General features: G+C 36.6%; 3 protein-coding genes across 10 annotated transcripts in view; 2 read left to right on the top strand and 1 right to left on the bottom strand.

Annotated features, from left to right (window-relative positions):
• LOC140827730 (15-cis-zeta-carotene isomerase, chloroplastic) overlaps positions 1-5,293 on the top strand; it is a 39,116-nt gene extending 33,823 nt beyond the window's left edge. The window contains exons 4-11 of one of the 8 annotated variants that reach the window (XR_012117024.1): positions 2,713-2,846; positions 2,915-3,044; positions 3,784-3,918; positions 3,982-4,026; positions 4,106-4,256; positions 4,358-4,455; positions 4,577-4,686; positions 4,948-5,293. Coding sequence is in view for 3 of the 8 variants with exons in the window: in XM_073190520.1 (XP_073046621.1) it covers positions 2,713-3,044; positions 3,204-3,216 (345 nt within the window). In the remaining 5 variants the exon portion in view is untranslated. The other 7 variants (XR_012117021.1, XR_012117023.1, XR_012117022.1 and 4 more) reach the window with 7 other exon arrangements.
• LOC140827729 (UDP-glycosyltransferase 92A1-like) lies at positions 854-2,702 on the bottom strand. Its single transcript, XM_073190519.1, has one exon. The coding sequence runs from the start codon at positions 2,390-2,392 to the stop codon at positions 878-880; it is 1,515 nt and encodes a 504-aa protein (XP_073046620.1). The 5' UTR covers positions 2,393-2,702; the 3' UTR covers positions 854-877.
• On the top strand, positions 4,019-5,055 carry LOC140827413 (phosphomevalonate kinase, peroxisomal-like). Its single transcript, XM_073190076.1, has 5 exons — positions 4,019-4,026; positions 4,106-4,256; positions 4,358-4,455; positions 4,577-4,634; positions 4,948-5,055. Exons 1-5 carry the CDS (start codon positions 4,019-4,021, stop codon positions 5,053-5,055), a joined length of 423 nt encoding a protein of 140 aa, XP_073046177.1.
• Positions 5,294-13,938: the final 8,645 nt, after the last annotated feature.

Below are 13,938 nucleotides of genomic sequence, written 5' to 3'. Positions count from 1 at the left end.
CAACGGCATAAGCAGGGAAATAAATTTTGGGAAATTTTTCTCTTTATGAAAGATTATTTTGAATGTGAGCAATGAAGGAAGAAAAAAAAAGAAAAGGGATGAAATATTGGACATGAACGTAAAAAATCAATTATGATTTTAGCATTGATCATATTTCTTTAATCAAACAAATTTCTTTAGTTTTGTTAATGTTAGAAAATGTTGTACAGATTTTGAATGAAGTTTATAAGCAAGTTTGTAGTTCGGTTGGGTTTTTCTCGAACTCACATCAAACCTACATCGAAAAATTTAAAGTTTTCCAATTATCACCTCCGAAGATTATCGATTGACTTTATTATGAATAGAATTTTAGCTAAAATCATATTATTAATGATTTGTGAACACCATGATCATGTTTTGCAAAATATTATTTTAAAAAATATTATCCAGAATAAAAAAATTATTTAACATAGGTATATATAGAATTTATAAGTTAATTTTTTTAATACAAAGTGTATGACAATTATTTATTAAAATTTGATTTTTAAATAAATATGACAAAGGGTAATACTCTTAGCATAAAAAGTAATAATTTTTCATAAATAACCCAAATAAGATATGCGTCTCATAAATACGACCCGTGAGATCGTCTCACACAAGTTTTTGTCATGATATAAAAATACAACAAAAATATGACTATAATAAAACTATTCCAAAAATATAATATATAGTTTCTATTCGCTAGAGTCAACTCGCAATATTTAATGTCATGATAGTAATATTCGTTGCCATAAGATCCATAACATTATTATTATACTAATGGAACCCAAAAAAAAGTATTAAGCGCAATTAGATCCATAACATTATTAAATATAACTAATCTGATGAATCTTGGAGGTCAAAGCCCTTGGTTCTTGGAGAGAAGAGCAGAAACAAAAGCATCCATTGCTTTAACAGAGGAGCCTTCATGGATTCCGTCTTCCCTCACGGCGGATCTAATCAACTCTCCTATTTCTTCCGCCTTTTTCTTCATATCCACCGCTTTAATGCCTTCTCCCATTACAGTATCTATAGCTTTTATTACATCCTCCTTGCTCAAACTGCTCTTGGTTCCTCTAGTTAACTCCACGCAGACTTCCATTTCCTCCACCAACATCTTCACGTTGTAGGCCTGTTCCGCCGCCAGTGGCCACCCGATGATCGGTACTCCTTGGCTTAAGCTCTCCATGGTTGAATTCCATCCACAATGGCTTATAAAAGCCGCTGTTGATCGGTGGCAAAGAATTTCCAACTGGGGTGCCCATCCATGCACCATTAGTCCTTGGTTGCTGTTCTTTATTCGTTCGTCGAACCCGTTGGGCAGCCATTTCGAGTCGAACTCGCATTCTAAGCTGAATCCAATAGGCGGCCTGATGACCCAAATGAATGGTGTTCTACTTTCCTCTAAACCAGTGGCTAATGCCATCATTTGTGTCGTGCTGATGGTGTTTTGAGAGCCGAAAGATATGTACAGAACAGAGCTTTCGGGCTTTGAGTCCAGCCATTCCATGCATTTCTCCGGGGAAAGTCCCGGTTTTCTTCCGGTTTGTTGTCCAATCACACGCGTTGGTTTTCGAGTCAGCATTGCTGGTGGAAGGAGTGGCCCGATGCACCAGACTGGCAGTTTTGAGTACTTCTTGAAGAGATCTACTCCGAACTGTTCGATTTCTTCGGCGGAGTTGCACAGCCATCCGAAAGAATTTAGAGCGAGCCTAATCTGAGGTTGGAAGAATCTTGACCAGGAATCTGTTCCATCTGCAGCTCTTGAGAAGGGATGCAACTGGCTGAGATGAAAAAGGCAAGAATCTGGGAAACCCGGAAGATTGAACTCATCGCTTTGGGTTAATCTGTGGGGAAGATTTTCCCACAACGACACATAAGCGGCGGTCCCATAAGCGCCACAAGTGGTGAAAGTTACATTCACCGTGCCGCAAGAGCTAGCAACTTCAGTAGCCCAGCCCATGAAAACATCGGAGATTATGCAAAGCGGAGGGCCGCCATATTTGATCGATATATCGGAAATCAAGCTGCGAAAGGGGGTTTCGAGGGAGGTCGAGGCATGACAGAGGTCGATGATTTGGTTAAGGGGCAATGATTCTGTGTTCTCGATGTTCGGTGGGAGACCATGTTGGCTGCCATCGAAAGGGAGTTCAAAGAGATGGATATTGGACTGTCTCGTTTGTTGGACTTCCGAGTTTTTGGCTATGGCGGATTTGAGGTACTGAACATTGAGTTGAGTAGTGGCAATGGTGATTTCGAAGCCAAATCTTTGCTGGATTCTGTTAGAAAGAGCTAAGAAAGGGATCAAATGGCCTTGCGCCATGAAAGGCAGCATAACAATGTGCTGCTGCTGCTGCTCTCCATTGATTTTCATGATTTCTTGTTCAATCTGTTTTCTTCCACCCCCACTCTGCTTTTTCTAATAAACATAGTTTTTATCTTCAAGATTTTAGGTCGGAAATAAAGGCCGAATGACAAATGGTATAGGCAGAATGACAAATGGTGTAGGCAGAATGACAAATGGTATTGGAATACGTTAAGAGATTATAACTTGGATTTAACTGAACTGAGAAATGGTATATGCAATTTTTTTCATATAATATCTGCTTTGTTCATCTTTATTATATAACAATTTTTAATCCGAAACAAAAATAATCCTAAGTTACAGTTAATGTACTCAATTTTTTTCCCCAGATGGTTGGACAGGTGATTTGGTGCATAGCTCACACAATCTGGATTGGGAATTCAGTTGCATTAGCAGCCTCTGTAGGTCTGATCACGCACCACTCATTCGGCGTTTGGAATGGTGACCGAAGATCGGCCATTCGGTATGGTGAAGCTTTCGAAGTTTTAAAAAGCAGAACTAGTATTACTCCATTTGCTGCTATTCTTGAAGGTCGACAAAAGCTTCCCAAGGACTACTATAAGGAGTTTCTGCGGTTGCCATATCTTTCGATCACGGTTTTGACCTTGGGGGCATATTTTGCTCACCCACTCATGCAAGCTGCCAGTTTTCGACTTCACTGGTAACTTCATACTGTTCCTCTGACATTTGCTACATCTAAGTGTTTATAATCGAGAATCTGTGGTATGTTAATGAAGCAACAACTGGTGGAAGATGGGTATAGGAGGAATCCATTTATACTTTTGTGAAAGCTTTAAATTTTGATGCCTTTGGACTATAGGTGGTATCAGTAATACGGCCGACAGGGTTGCCGTTCGATCATCTTGAGGCCTCGTCCTTCGCCAACAACGATTGCTTATGTGGTTCTCCCTTGCGTACTTGTTAAATTTCCGATTCGTAATTTCAAAATATATTTGATTTTAAATCTGTGGTTGTAAACATACATATAGTATGAGTTGTGTTTTTATCTAAAAATGTGATCTTGATTATTCTCAAGTAAAGGAATTGTACAAGCTTTCACATGAAAATGTGTCATTGCTTTCGACGAGAGATCATATATACAAAGCACGCATTTTCATACCCGATTTTTGGCATCGGTATGATCACCTCTGATCATTACACGACGCGGGCTTGTTTTCTTGAAAAAAAAGGCTAAATCTCAGTATGCACGTCTAGTAAAATGAAATAATCCATTAGATCCTTACTTTGTGATTACAAATATTTGATGCCACAATTTAATACTTGAAAAAAAAAATAAAACAACTTACTTTTTCTTAAAATCTCGATACAACTGCAATAGTAATTTTATTTCTCACTTAATCCAGCAATTGTAGTGTTTTTTTTCTTCCATACGCATGCAGATTCATTAAACAAACAAATGTTGGAAGGGGAACAAAAGCATCGAATAATGGCAGAATTTATTTAGGAGGAGTTTCTTTATACGACTTCACTGGTAGCTCACAATTCCACCGGACGGGCTTCTGATTCTTCTCCGGGTAAGGCCCTTTATATCGTGCTAACCATTCATCATAGCCGATTATGATTGTTGTTTTACTCAGCTGGAAAAGATCTTTGCGGATCACTGTGTTAGCACAAATGGCCGTGTGAGTTGCCTGCCTCTTCTTCTACCTTTTTGCTGTTTGTTTTAATTCAGACTCATGTGACTTGATTGATCATCAACAGAGTTGCTTCTGCTCCGGGAAAGGTTTTGATGACTGGGGGCTACCTTATTTTGGAGAGGCCAAACGCTGGAATTGTACTGAGTACAAATGCTCGATTTTATGCAATTGTAAAGCCACTTTACGACGATATTAAACCTAACGCTTGGGCATGGGTATGCCTAAATGAATGACCTTTGCAAGTCTAGATATCTGGAGAGGAGAATGTGCTTGTTTTTCCATTTATTTTCTTAAAGATTCTACATTTCTTTTGCAGTCATGGACAGATGTGAAACTGGCTTCTCCTCAGATGGCTAGGGAAACTATGTACAAATTGTCGCTTGAGAATTTGGTGCTTCAGTGTGTTAATTCAAGGTGAATATCATACCATCTTTATGTAGAGATTGTAAAAGGTAGTATGTGATATTGTGGGTGCTTTTTGCACTCAAATACCTATTGGTTAACGTGCATACCCGATTCTCTTGGCTAATTTCAGTGATTCAAGGAATCCATTTGTGGAGTATGCACTGCAATATGCAATAGCAGCAGCACACGTGAGATTTGACCAAATTAAGATGGATAAATTACACAAACTTCTTTTATTAGGTAATATCGAATTATTCTACACAAACTTCTTTTATTATGTTAATGTAACTAAGACGTGTTTCCAACCTTTTGATTTGTAAAAAAACACATCTCATTTTCACTCCAGCTTGATTCATGCATGCACCATTACTGCATCTTCCATTAGAAACTAGTCACATCACCTTTATCAAGTCATCTACTAAATTCTACCCACATAGACCCTTGGCATTATCTTGATTTCCAGTTGGCTAAAGCCTAAAGCTGATGTTGTGTAACTCACAGGTTCACAAACTTGTTGATCTTTCTGCGTTTCCGGATAGGGAATCGATGTGGTATCTTGAAGTCATGGAGGCTTTCGAGCTCTTTTACCAACCTATGTTCCAACACTGATGTAGTAGTAGACAGGTAAGTATATAGGTACAGAGGAACTATTCTTCTGAGCCTTTGGATCCCCCTAAACAACTGGGAGGCTCCACATTAATCCACGAGGGACCTAGTGGATCTTTTTGAAAATTGCTATGATGCATATTTTTTGAATGGCTTTACAGCCTGAGTCTGCATTGGAAGCTTCAAAATTTTATAATTTTGATTCATTTTCATAATATTTGTAGTTCTCTAGAAATTTGTTTTATAATGTCTTATAGTTAATTAGATGTAATCATGGCCTAACAATCAAAATATGTATAAATTGAAGGGATTAATGGGTAACACAAATGTTGCATTTGAATTGAGTAAGTTGAAATTCAGTGGTTTCAAATTTATTTTCATTGTTAATTAAGTTAAATAGAATAAACTGTAACGATCATAGATCGTAGTCTGATCCAACATGAGTTTCAACTCATATTAATCCACTACTATTAGTCATAAGTCGTAGTTGGTTCAGCATGAAACATAGTCTAAACTTATGCACCGTCACTCATTAAATATCTCACCTTTGGCAAGTGATTTTTTTTGCATCTCCTAACACTCGAACCTAGGTATGGGTTGAGGCTCATGTCGGGTAAGAAACTCAAGTCAATTGTTAATCATTTACAATATTACACATGTCATAATCGATTCAAATGACTTTAATATTCTAATGATTTGAAATTCATCATTATTATTATAATTATAGTGTAAGTAAAATCTTATATGTATTAGAATTTTTGTTGTGTAAGTTATTTAATAAAGAAATTATATTTAAATAAATGAATTTGTAATTTTCTCATCCAAACACATTCAAAAACTATTGATGGGAGAACAAGGAGAGGGTGGTGGTCATGGTCAGAGGTAAAGACAAAGGCATAAGCAGGGAAATATATTTTGGGAATTTTTCTCTTTGCGAAAGATTATCGTGAGTGTGAGCAATGAAAGAAAAAGAAAAGAAAAGAAAAAGGATGAAATATTGGACATGAACATAAAAAATCCATTATTATTTTAGCATATATTTAAATTGATCATTGATACCCCCGAGACATCCCAGGTCATGAGTAGGGCCCAGGATGTCCCGGCTCTTGGAGCCGGGTCATAGATAGTGCCCGAGTCAGGAGAGGGGGGTCATTCAAGGGATATAGATAAGCCGGAGTAATGGAAGAGGTCGGCAAGGAAGCCCGTGCCCTGGAGGGCTCGGGACGATGTAGGGGTGAGCTTAACAGAGACATTCCAAAGGGTTCAGGAAAACCCGAGCCATTGAGATAGCCGAGACATAACCTTCTCGGGTCATTAAATGCCCGAGCTCTTATAAAATTACCCAAGAGACATTCTATCCAGGACACTTCGATATGAGCGCTGCATTTAATTACGCCGGTATGATAGGGTGTGCACGACCGACCTATCTCTGACAGTAATAAATGGTTGTCAGAATCAGGTAGGCTGGATGTGACTAGTGTGCGATTTGACATGTCAGAATAGTAGGATATAATCAGCCCCTCTACCATAATTAATGATCAGCACAAGGAACGAGGTCATCATTACACTCTCTACTATAAATACCAGATTCTTTCTTTGCATTTATTCTCTATTCACACATTAAATGCTCTCATTTATTGTTCATTACTCATCTTCGACACCAATCATCACTTGGTTACATTGGTTTTCTCCCTTAGGTTCCTCACTGACTTAAGCATCGGAGTGGTCACGCCGGACACTTTTCCGACGCCCATTCACGTGGTTATTCCTGGTTGCAGGTCTTCACTTCTATTCTGGGAAGCAAGCTCTCGATCCAGACGTCCTGCTCTTATTTTTCCTAACATCTTGATAGTAGATTCGGTGGAGCACCCGACCCGACTCATTCTTTTCACCCGGATCACATCAATCATATTTCTTTAATCAAACAAATTTCTTTAGTTTTGTTAATGTTAGAAAATGTTGTATAGATTTTGAATGAAGTTTATAAGCAATTTTGTAGTTCGGTTGGGTTTTTCTCGAACTCACATCGAACCTGCAGCGAAAAATTTAAAGTTTTCCAATTATCAGATTATCGATTGACTTTATTATGAATAGAATTTAGCTAAAATCATATTTCTAATGATTTGTTAACATGATACTCATGTTATGCAAAATATTATTTAAAAAAATATTATCTACAATAAAACAAAATTATTTAACATAAGTATATATGTAATTTATTAGTTAATTTTTTTAATACAAAGAGTATGACAATTTTATTAAGGTTTGATTTTTAAATAAATATATCAAATCTTGAAAATAAAATATGCACTTAATTAAATTTAATGAGAATAAGTAGACTTAAAAGCAATTTAAGCTAAGAATAAAATTAACTTTTAATTAGATAATGTATCAATTAAACAATTAACAATAGTTCTTTGTCAATTTTCCTACCAATTTTTTTACTCCTAAATATAGGTATAGATAATAATAATGACAATAATATTACATAATAATACAACAAAAATATTATTAGAATCAAATTAATTCAAAAATATATTATATAGTTACTATTCGTAATTGTAAGAGTTATTTTATTCGACAGATACTAGTAAATAATAACACTATCACTAATGATTATCACTAAAATCAATTTCCTCAAGAAGTTGAGAAAATAAATGTTTTCTAAAAACAAATAACCAGAATAAAAACTTAATCAAGAAAGCTAAAAATGTGAGCCAAAACACTGGAGTAACAGAAACGATCTTCAGCCAACTTCGTTACGGATGTTGTTTGCAGATGTTCTCAACATTCAAGGCAACACCCGGTATCTACACTATTCAAAGCAGCACGTCCCTCGAAGGATTATTTCTCTGACTTTTTCATGGCGTGCACAAGTGCGTGTAAGTATGTATAATTGAGAGAGGAGAGCACCACGAACATCTCCCACGAAAAACTCTCACGAACATCGCCTCCACGAAAAAGTATCTCCACGAAAAACTCCTTTCACGAAAATCTCTTCTACGAAAAATCCTACACGTGAACTCTCTGAATTTTTCTCTTCTCTATTCTCTCTTTGTAATGCCCGAGAAATTAATTATCGTAATCTGAGATGATTATTGATTATGAAATGGATAAAATTATAGACGGGCTATTACGAGACCAGATTGGCCAAATCATATGAAGGGTGCAATTTTGGACAAGAACCATTGGCGTCCGAGCGGTAGAAAATGACCGCCCGAGCGCCAATGTTCAATAGGAACATGTTTCGGGCAGAGGAGGTGGCGCCCGGGCGGTAGTTTGTGACCGCCCGAGCGCCAATGGGTAATCCGAAGGAACTCGGACAGAGGATGCCGTGCTCGAGCGGTAGTTTATCACCGCCCGAGTGCCGACCCAAGTTCAAGAAAAATAAGCCACGTCGCTTTACATGCAAACTTGATATATATATATATACGTATATCTTTGCATTATCTTTTAGAAAAGACTCGAGGAAGCGAGAAAAGGGTTTCTGTGAAAGAGCGAAAAATCCTTACGCATTTTGTGAAAAATCCGTCCGTCTGATTTGTAATCCGACGTCAGTACTGTAATCCTATCGACGTAGGCTACAACTTGACGTAAGTTTTGCTACGTTTTGACATACTTTGAAATTATGCTATTGTCAGAAGTGAATATGATTCACATATTATGTTCTTGACATGTTAGACATCAATTGAAAAACGGACTGATTATGGAATTGTTATGAATTTTTAGGGTATATTGAGTTATACCGGATAGATTTGAATTGTGACTGGATTATAGATCATATTGGATATGGGTTATGGATTGTAACTGTTATCTGGCGATGTTGTATTGACGGGGATATTGAAATTGTACCGTTATACCGTTGATTTGAATTAAATCTAAATTGATCAGAATATTATTGATTCGAACGGTATATTGACATGAGATTATTGACATTGTCATTACCAGACAGACTGTGAACTCGGGACTTCGACTGAGCCAGAAACCGACGAAAGAAAGGTATAAGTCAATGTGTTATTAGGAGATCGACTTGAGTCGGTTTAGACTTGAGTTTCCCTAAATCACATACTTTATTTTATTGCATTGATATTTACTTTGATTTGACTAATGTACTTGTTCTCTTGAATTATAGATAGCAGGTACTATACGAGTAATCTTGTGACAGAAGTGCCTGACAGTGGTGGTATCGCCACGGACACATTGCACGATGTCTCAAGATAGGATATTAGTGATAGAGCTACAGTCCATGACGGTTAGGTCAGGACACCGGATGTTTGGTTATATCGCGTAAATAGAATTGAAATTTCTTCTATTACGGAATTCGATATAGGAACACCATATTTGGTTATATCGAGTAATAGTATCAGAGTTCCTTTTATTACGGAATTCGATATAGGAACACCACATTTGGAAATCGGGATCCCTAGACTAGGATTGAGTCTAGTCTGAATGATAGAGTTATGAGCATTGTCGCCAGTCTATGATTGTTTATGTTTCAGATTTTGATACATATATCTGTTACCTGATTACATGCTTTATATTGTGTATATGATTGCATGTTTCGTTGATTTATACTGGGATTATATTCTCACCGGAATTATCCGGCTGTTGTCTTGTCTGTATGTGTACATGACAACAGGTGGGACAGGATCAGGGTCCAGGAGATGAGGAGAGATCGGGATTAGAGTGGAGGCTTCGGACTTGGATTAGAGATAGGGTTGGACACTTGACATTAGCTGTTTAAACCTTAGTTGAATAAATGTATGTAGTACATGACATGTACTTTTATATACTGAGATGTATGTATGTATGTTTTATGTCACTACGTTCCGCATTTTAAAAAAAAATTTTAGACCCTGTTTTATAATTGATTAATTAGTCCCAACGATGATTAAGAACTTGATTAGCGTCCGGGTCCCCACACTCTTCCTTTTTTCTTTTGAATCTACATCTCCTATTTATAAATGCCTCATCTTCTATGATTTATCTTGACGGAGATCTATAAGATATGTTATACAAGAATTCTATTAGAAATAAATCAATAATATCATATCATGTAAACATTATCATAAATATTATATCTAGAAGATCTTTATCATAAAGATAATATCTAGAAAGGTAAAACTCAATATTCCATATAATCTTAACAATAAGAAATTAAATTTAAGGAAGATAATTATATCACAATAAAGTTTAACATAATTATCTAGAAAGACAAAACCATAATTAAATATTATACTCAATCAAATCAACAAGGAAAAGATAATATTAGGGAAATCAATTTACTATGGAATTATATTTCCCTTCAATGTCTTCCTTTTTGCCATTCTGGACAAAATCAAATCAAACTCATTTTCTCAGTTACACTCCAGTCAACTCTCTCTTAATATGAGAATTTTTCTCCCCTGAATAAAATCAAGTTAGTACGGGTGTTGTTCGTTGTGTTGTCAACACCTGAGACAACACCTGCAAAAATCATTAACAGTTCATTAAAACAGAAACATATCAGAGAAGCAGAACCTTAACAGAGCAGAACATTAAAAAAGAGATCAAGCGAAGGTATCAGATAGATGATATTATTTGATCCTTTCAATATACAGTCCCTTAAGTTTGAGTTGCATCTTCTCCCCCTTTTTGTCCAGAATGGACATCTACCTCCATAGCCAGATGATAGTCAGAAACTAAGTTCTCATAGGAGACAAGATCAGCTTTAGCCCGTAATCACTATCCAAAATTACTGAGATAATTGTGTCAAAAATCATTTCAAAAAAAAATTTCCAAAATTGAAACTCACATCGATTTAACACCACTGAACCATAAAAAATCACACATATTCAATTTTTTCGTAAAATCTAGATTTTCAACGAATTTTCTCTGTTGAAATACTTATACCTCATGACACAACAATATTCACAATGTTATGTTTATGCATGACCTATTTATGCCTAATAACAGAATGTAACAGAAATAAAACATGAAAACAAATATGAGATATGTTCGCAAATGAAGTGTTTTCGCAAATGTTGGCAACATCTTCTGACAACACGCACAATTCCAGAAAAACAATTTTGATTTTTCTTCACACTTGATGACCTAACATCTTTCTGATCGTAGAAGTGGTAACTCTCACATTAGAAGAACAGTCTTCTTTAGGACTCCTCTAGGTAGCTTTTTCCAATTTCTTCTATTTTCCTTTCTGTATTAAACTCAGAAAAGGTAGCTCCCACACTAAAAGGACAGTCTTCATTGGACTCTTTTAGGTAGCTTTTTCCAATCTTTTCTTTTGATACAGAGCATATTCATAATTGATTTTTTTTGTCTTTTTATTTAATCTTTTCAAGTCACCTTTCGTATGGGTCAATGTCATGGAGTACATGATCATCCCTCAACTACTTTGTGATTTAATCAGATTATTAATCATATCCAAGTGTGTTAAGTTTAAATAGAACAAGAAATTGTAAGTGCACCAGAAGATTATGTATCATTGTGATAACACATCATATAAAAGTATGCATGCAGATGCAGTATGTCTAAGTCCTAGAAACGCACATACATGTTAGGTGTTGTCCGAGATCTTGTAACATCTGAGACAACATCTATGAATGATCAGGCAGAACACATGCTGAGAGATTTCTAAGGTTGAAAAACCTCTCAAAGTCTAATGCTTTTGTAAATATGTCAGCCAGTTGGTTATTTGTACTAATAAATTCAATTCGAATCAATCTTTTTTCTATTAAATCTCAAATAAAGTGGTGTCTAATGTCAATGTGTTTAGTTCGAGAGTGTTGTACTGGATTTTTTGAAATATTAATTGCACTAGAATTATCATAATAAACAACTAAAGTTTCACTCTTAAGTCCATAATCTTCTATCATTTGGTTCATCCACAAAAGTTGGGAACAACAACTTCCAGCTACCACATATTCAGATTCAGTAGTTGAAAGTGACACACAATTTTGTTTTCTACTATGCCATGAGATCAAATTATTGCCAAAATAAAAGCAACCTCCAGATGTACTTTTTCTATCATCTAAATCACCAGCCCAATCTGCATCAGAGAAACCTACTAAATTCGAGTTGGTTTCTTGAGTATACCATAATCCTAATTTAATTGTTCCTGCAATGTAGCGAAGAATGCGCTTCACAGCTTTTAAATGAGAAACCTTAGGATTAGATTGATATCTAGCACATAAGCATATACTAAACATGATGTCAGGACGACTGGCTGTCAAGTAAAGGAGGCTACTGTTGTGTGTTTTCTTAATTGCTCGCAAGCGCACAACGTCAAGTTATAGTAAAATTGTATTTTTGAACACAAGTATCGATCCCACGAGGTGTGTGTAATAAAATATATTTCAGTTCTTGTAATTAAAATAGTCAAGACTTTATCTAGAAAAATCAATAACCGGATTGGTTTGTTTGAACGAACTAATTGATGATAAATAAGTAATCTAATCACCGAGCTGAATAATAACAATGAGAGAAAATATCTAGAGAAATGATTTCACCAAGTTTCAACGATAATTATTCCTAGTTAAATTTACATTCATGAATTCCAATTATTTAATGACCAAAAACACTTAATTATTTTATTCTCCCTTTCCCAAGTGATGAATAAACTGTACCAATCAAACTTCGATTCTAACATCCCTAATTAAAATCTAAGTTTCATCGATAAATGCAACCAATGTTCTTACCTAAGCCTCGCTAAAGTTATACGCCTTCCGAATGCTATAAACATTCAACGATGTGTCTCTAATGATTTTAATTCTAGTCCCTCTCCCGAGTTGTAGAATAAATCAGACAACATACAATTTATGGCCAGTAAGTTGAAGTGAAATAAACACAGAGAAACACAATTAAACATGAAATGGAACTCGATCATATAAAATAACCACGTCAAATCATTGTGTCCACAAAGCTACATCATTCTCTAGAATGAGAGATTAGTTCATCACGAAAGCCAAGCGAAAACAGTACATGTTCAACATTTTAGACAACGAAAATGTAAAAGCGAAGGAAAGATAACAAATCCGAAGTGTCGTCTCCGTCCCCAGATCCGTCGTTCTTCGTATTTGTGATTGTTCTCCGCACGCTGAGTTTTCGTCGCGTGTATGCACTCCGTTTCTCGCGTCTTTTCCTTCCCAAGATGGTATTTATTCGTCTCTTTTCTCTCCACGGCGGCTATCCTTTTTCTGACCTAAGAATCGCGTTTTTATAACTTTTCTGAATGCGACGCGCGCGGTGGCGCGCCCACTTCTGTAAATCTGCGTGTATGCTCGCACGCGGCTGCGCGTGAAGTAGCGCGGGCGCGCGCTACTCTCGGGTCTCTCGCCTATGTACCTGTGCGCACGCTTGCGCGTGAAGTGGCGCGACTGCGCGCTAGCTTTTGTCGATCAGCTTGGTTTCAGGCGCGCGCGGTAGCGCGAGATGCCACCGCGCGCTTCTCTGGTCGGTGACTTGAGTGTATGTGCGCGGGACTGCGCGTGAAGTGGCGTGGTCGCGCGCGCACCACTGTCCGTGGGTGTGCTCTCGGTTGCACAGTCCGTTGTTTTCTTAGTCAACTTGGTTTCGTGTCCACTATTTTCTCCACTCCTGGAATGACAACAAGAACAAACAAAAAACGCATAATTTTGTTCGAAACAAGCATAATTCAAAATGGATTCCAATTTAAATTAAGTGCAAATGTTGCACTTATCAAACCCCCAAACTTGAAATTTTGCTAGTCCCGAGTAAAATAAAATAAAAGCAGGAAGTCAATTAACAAGTAGTGAAACTCTTAACAGTCATGGATACGCAAAAAGTGATATTGGCCTCAGACTTATCTATTTTAATGTAATTCATGATTTCCCAAGAGTCACGTGTGTGTGTGATATGTCAATGTTC

Source organism: Primulina eburnea, chromosome 3, assembly GCF_022965805.1.
Source record: "Primulina eburnea isolate SZY01 chromosome 3, ASM2296580v1, whole genome shotgun sequence".
Classification (NCBI taxonomy): domain Eukaryota; kingdom Viridiplantae; phylum Streptophyta; class Magnoliopsida; order Lamiales; family Gesneriaceae; genus Primulina; species Primulina eburnea.
This window is presented reverse-complemented; position numbering and strand designations above follow the sequence as displayed.

Bases quoted from the DNA above. Each gene is read 5' to 3' on its own strand.
- LOC140827413 (XM_073190076.1), top strand. The intron at 4,456-4,576 runs GTGAATATCATA...GGCTAATTTCAG, and splicing joins CTTCAGTGTGTTAATTCAAG to TGATTCAAGGAATCCATTTG. The intron at 4,635-4,947 runs GTGAGATTTGAC...TGTAACTCACAG, and splicing joins ATGCAATAGCAGCAGCACAC to GTTCACAAACTTGTTGATCT.
- LOC140827729 (XM_073190519.1), bottom strand. From the start codon at position 2,392: ATGAAAATCAATGGAGAGCAGCAGCAGCAGCACATTGTTATGCTGCCT.